This window comes from Triticum aestivum, chromosome 5D (genome assembly GCF_018294505.1).
Source record: "Triticum aestivum cultivar Chinese Spring chromosome 5D, IWGSC CS RefSeq v2.1, whole genome shotgun sequence".
NCBI lineage: Eukaryota > Viridiplantae > Streptophyta > Magnoliopsida > Poales > Poaceae > Triticum > Triticum aestivum.
The window spans coordinates 391,678,741-391,684,661 of record NC_057808.1 but is presented as its reverse complement, the minus strand read 5'-3'; the positions used below and the strand labels follow the sequence as shown (position 1 = coordinate 391,684,661).

At 52.1% G+C, this 5,921-nt stretch overlaps 1 protein-coding gene across 1 annotated transcript; it reads left to right on the top strand.

Annotated features, from left to right (window-relative positions):
- The first annotated feature begins 465 nt into the window (after nucleotides 1-465).
- LOC123125089 (UDP-glycosyltransferase 91C1) lies at nucleotides 466-2,343 on the top strand. Its single transcript, XM_044545625.1, has 2 exons — nucleotides 466-1,050; nucleotides 1,156-2,343. The coding sequence occupies exons 1-2, from the start codon at nucleotides 601-603 to the stop codon at nucleotides 2,164-2,166; spliced, it is 1,461 nt and encodes a 486-aa protein (XP_044401560.1). The 5' UTR covers nucleotides 466-600; the 3' UTR covers nucleotides 2,167-2,343.
- Nucleotides 2,344-5,921: the final 3,578 nt, after the last annotated feature.

The following is a 5,921-nucleotide window of genomic DNA, read 5'->3' as shown; positions in this document are numbered from 1 at the left end:
TGAACATTTATCTCTCACAGGCATTTTTTGAATCCGCAAACATTTTCTAAATTCAAGAAGATTTATTTAATTGATGAACACTTTTACAAATTTCATGAACATATTTTAAATTGACGGACATTTTTGAAAATTAAAAAACAGACCAACCGAAGTAAAAAAGAATCGAAAGAAAAGAAAAAGGCGTGCTGGGAGTTTCGCGCGTGTTGTTGCGCGCTGGACCAGTCTCATGCATGTCTCATGTAGGAAGCGCGTGAGCGATGCAGTGGCTTCTTGCTCGCAGCGAACGACATATAGCAGCGCCCGTTGATGCAGAGGGTGCTACCTTTTTAAAAAGTACTCCCTTTGTTCTAAAATAAATGTCTTAACGATGTTTTATCCAAGGAGGGGCAGGTGAACTTTGTATAAGTTGAACGAACCTATATTATACATTGCCAAAGTCGTTGCATCCCCTCTCTCCCCGTCTGATCTGGATCGACATTTCTTTTTCTCTGTCTCATCTCTCTCGCCGGCGGTCAGAGCAGGAGAAAGCGCCCACAGCCGGCGACCTAGCTTGTTCGATCGTGAACCTGCTCGGCCGTCACGTTGCGAGATCAGCTGGCTATGGCAAAAGCCATAGAAGCCACCGCAAGGTCTTCACCACTCCACGTCGTGGTGTTCCCATGGCTCGCGTTCGGCCATATGATCCCCTACCTCGAGCTCTCGGAGCAGCTGGCGAGGCGCGGGCACGCCGTCACCTTCGTGTCCGCGCCGAGGAACCTCGCCAGGCTGCGGCCCGTCCCGGAGGACCTCTGGCCCCGCGTCCGCCTCCTCCCCCTGCCGCTGCCCAGCGTCAACGGCCTTCCCTACGGCGCCGAGTCGACGGCCGACGTCCCGCCGGAGAAGGTCGACCTCCTCAAGGTGGCTTTCGACGGCCTCGCCTCCCCTTTCGCCGGCTTTCTTGCCGGAGCCTGCGCCGGCGGGGAGGGTGCGACGGGATTCGGCAAGAAGCCCGACTGGATCTTCGTTGACTTCACACACCACTGGCTCCCGCCCATAGCTGAGCAGCACAAGGTACGTAGGCACTCCATTTTTTATAAAGAAAGTACGCGCTCCATTTAATGCTGCATACTGCCTACGAGTCTGTCTACAAGAGGTTTGTGTGCGCTGCGCGTGCAGGTACCGTGCGCCTTGTTCTCCATCTTCCCGGCGGCGTTCATCGCCTTCCTCGGCCCCAAGACGGCGAACGACGAGCACCCGCGGACGACGGCGGAGGACTTCATGGGCCAGCCGCCGTGGATCCCGTTCCCGACCCACATCGTCCACCGTCTCCACGAGGCCGAGCAGTTCGTCCAGCTGCATTTACGCCCCAACGCCGCCGGCCCATCCGACTGCTGCCGCTTCTGGGAGACGGAGCAGCACTGCCCACTCGTCATCGTGCGCAGCTGCCGCGAGGTCGACGGCCCGCTCTGCCCCCTCCTCACTGACCTCTTCGGCAAGCCTGTGGCCCCGTCCGGCCTCCTCGCTCCATACGACGCCGCCCAAGAAGCTGTTGCCGACCGTACCGGCGGCGGCGAGGATGAGGACAAGGCGAGCGCGCGTCTCATGCGCTGGCTGGACGAGCAGCCGGCGAGGTCAGTGATCTACGTCGCGTTCGGGAGCGAGGCGCCGCTGACCCCCGAGCAGGTCCGCCAGCTCGCAGTCGGGCTGGAGCTGTCGGGCGCTCGGTTTCTCTGGGCGCTGCGGGAACCGAGCGGCCTCCTGATCCCCGACGGGTTCGAGGAGCGCGTGTCCGGGCGCGGCCTGGTGCGCGTGGGGTGGGTGCCGCAGGTGCGCGTCCTCGCGCACAGCGCCGTGGGTGCGTTCCTGACGCACACTGGGTGGAGCTCGCTCATGGAGAGCTTCCTGTTCGGCCACCCGCTCGTCATGCTACCTCTGTTCGCCGACCAATGCGTCACGGCGCGAGCCATGGCGGCGAGGGCGGTCGGCCTGGAGGTGCCCAGGGACGAGCGCGACGGGTCGTTCGCCGGGGTCGACGTTGCCGGGACGGTGCGGCGGGTGATGGCGGAGGGCGAGGAAGGGAAGACCCTCGCCCGCAATGCCAGGGCGTTCCAGGAGATTCTCTGCAACAGGGCGAAGCAGGACGAGTACGTCGACGAGCTGGTTGAGCACTTGCTGCGACTGCAATAGGGCAAGCTAGGGACGCCGTGTTGCCTGTCGAAATGTGTAATCAATAGTCGTGCATGTTCCCTCAATCTGCTCGATGTCCCTGAAATATGTAAATGTAATAATCGTGTCTGTTTTCTGAATCTACTCGATGTCCCCTGAAATGTGTAAATGTAAGTAATAATCGTGCATGTTTTCCCAGTCTACTCGATGTCCCTGAAATGTGTAAATGAATAATCGTGCCTGTTTTCCCAATCTACTACCCGATGTTCCTGAAACGTGTAAATGTAATAATCATGCTTATTTTCCCAATCTACTCGATGTCCGCATTAATTCTGCATTTTCCGTACAAGACTGTCCACGTGATTTCCACATTAATTTCACAAAAAGAAATCCTATATACAACACCTAAATAGTTCATCTTCACTATTTCAATTCTCTCAAACATGCACACATGCTACCTCACCACATATGTCACCTCACCATCCACTAATTATTTCTCTTAACATATATGAAAATGTCAACATACACACATGCCACCTCACCACATATGTCACCTCATCATCCACTAATTATTTCTCTTAACATACGTGAAAATTTTAATATGCACACATCCCAACTCACCACACACCATCTAATCAGTCACACTAATTGCATCACAAGATGCACACACCCATGTATTTCACTCACCTGAGGCAGAACCAGCCTAGAACCCCCCTCCACCCGCGCCGCATTGATAGGGCGACACGGAGGGGGGGGGGGATCTCGCGTCACCTAGGCTTCTCCGCTTCCCTCTCCTTAATCGCCGCCGCTAGAGGATGGCGCCAGGCTAGCCCAGGACGCGGCCAAGGAAGGTGAAGACTAGGAGCATGTTGTTGCGCTCAGTGGTCGGCGCCTGGATCAGATTCGCATGATTCGTCCGGCCGTCCGGAGGAGCTCCGCACCTCCACATGGGTCAGCAGGCGCGGCGATCCAAGGTGAGCTATTGGATCGGATCCGGCCGTTCCGCCAGATACTTCTGGACATTCGGGACACTGTGGGTGCCCGACAGTCGAGTACGCCCTGAGGTGCCTAATCTAGATAGGGATGCCTACAAGCCTTCGTCCCCTGCTCGGCGTGCATTGTATCTACCGTGTCGACGACGACGGGTCTTGGTGGCATGGTGCAGTGGAGTCTCGGCGGCGGATGCGTCTTGATGGACTAGCGCAAGGCGGTGGTGCTGTCTGCCGCCATGCTGGCATCGATGACAGTATGGCCTAGCAAGGTGTATGTGCTCACGTCTCCTCCCACTGAAAGTGCATCTCCGGAAATCCTGAAATAATCCAGGAATAATGCGAGCACCAGGACATGAACCCTGGTGGTTGGGGATACAACTGTCCATCTAACCATCCAACCACAAGTTGGTTACGTTGTCAGATTTTGTTGAATAGTAACAAAGATGGTTGTGCACATCGATTGATGCAGAGGCCGGGGATCATCCTTCTTTTGAGAAAAAATATATTTCCTCAGCATGCATTGAAAATACTACTTATATTCTGTATATATACTACTCCCTCCATCCTATAATATAAGATGTTTTTGCAAGTTGTTTTACCTTCAAAAACGTCATATATTGTTGGATGGAGGGAGTAGCAAGCATGCATGTGCATTGCAACGGGATAGAAGAAAATAAGATATCTTGTAGCGTACCAATTGTAGCATCAGTTGGCATAAATCAAAATTGGCAGGTTCGACAGTGCTATCCGGCGGCAGTGAGGCGTAAGCCAAAGTCTAGAAAAGATACATATCAATCGAACATTTTTTTTAGGAGAAAAGGAACAAATTATCTATTATAGTCTACTGGCACTAACCGAGAAGATAAGAATAAACAAATTATCTATCTTCATGTGGTTGTCTTGGCCGGCATCGTCTTCTGTGGGTTGTTGTGACGACTTTAGTTCGTTTTCCGTATTTTAATCAGGCAGTTTTTTTTCCTTTTAATGATTCTATACCCGGCGAGCCGATGTCAGTCATTTAAAAAAAATATGTCTAGGCCACCCCGAGCCCTCTCATCAGCACCGTTGGATGCGCCGCTCGACAATCGCTCAAACGAGCCTACGCGCGGGCCGAGCGACCCCTTGTGGCCGATTTCCGGCTGTTCCCGAGCGCGCCGCCGTTGAATAAGGTCGCCGGAGACAACTCCGGCGCCGTTTCCGGCGTTGCTGACGTGGCTGATCACGTGGACTCCCCCCAAAGCCACTGCCATTGGGCCCATGGGTCCCGTTGACCCAGTCAGATGCTGACTGGGCAGCGCCCAGTCACTGCTTGCGGGCCCCGCGTGGGCCCTGTTGACCAGTCATCTGGTCTGTTGACCGCTGATGCAGGGCTGACGCCAAGATGACGTCACATCTAAGTATAGCATCAACACCACCTCATCGTAGCATAAGCCCACCCCTTTTGTTTTTTGTTTGTTTGTTAGTTTTTTTTTTGAAACAATTCTGTTTCCGCCTAGCACATATACGCGATGGAGTATTTTTTGCGTGTGTGTGTGGCTGCCTCGCTGGCGCCCCGCTGCTCACGATAGCAGCATGCGTTGTGCTGCTGCCTTTTTCTTTTCTTTTTGCATGGTATGCATTGTACTGCATCTGCTTCACTTCATGCACGTATTGTGCTACCACTTTTTTGTTTGCATGATACGCATTGTGCTGCCGCTGCTTGACATGTATACCTTGAATAATCACATATGTGTATCAGTGTATGTATGTACGTACGTACACGGGCGGCAATGCATGTCTCTCCCAGGCTGGGCATGCGAGCGTATGTGAGTGGAAACTTATAAAAATGTCCATGAAACTTAAACATTCCAATATAACTAAAACAACTTGTAAATTTACAAAACTTGAAAATGAGAACATCTATTAAATTCGGAGCAACTTTTGAAAACCTCAATATTTTCTAAATTCTAGTTTTTTTTCAATTGATGAATGCAAATTTTGAAAAACGCGAACATTTTTTGAATTGGTGAACCCAATTTTTGAAAATGCTATCATTTTTTTAAAATTCCAATATTTTTGAAAAACGCGAACATTTTTTGCATTGGTGAACAAACTAGCCTTATCTACAAAAGGATATGCCTCAAAAAAAAATTGTCGGACCCTCAAGTTACTTGACTTGCAGCAGGAACAAAAATAGGTCGGTCCCCCAACTGCATACAGAGGGTGGAGTTGCAACTGGGACAAAAAGGGGCCGACACCAAGTTGCCTATCAAGGGTGGGAAACTGTAATAAAAGGTGGTCGGGGCCTCCTCCCCAATTGTCTGTTGAGGGTAGACTTGCATCTGTGATAAAAAAAAGTGGTCGCATCTGTGACACACACCCCTAGTTGCGAGTCAATGGTTAACATGCAACTGAGGACCCTCAACAAACACACACACAACCCTAGTTGCGAGTCGATGGTCGGCGTGCAACTGGAGACCCTCGACAAACACACACACCCTCTCCCTAATTGTGAGTCGATGGTCGACATGCAACTAGGGACTCTCGACAAACACACACACACACCCTAGTTGTGAGTCGATGGTCGGCATACAACTGGGGCCCTCAACACACACACACGCGCGCGCACGCACACACACACAACACACACACACCCTAGTTGTGAGTCGATGGTCGGGTTGCAACTGGGGGCCACGACAAAACACACATACATCCCTAGTTGCGAGATGATGTTTGGCTTGCAGCTGGGGACCCTTGACAAACACACACACACACACACACACACTAGTTGCGAGTCAATGGTTG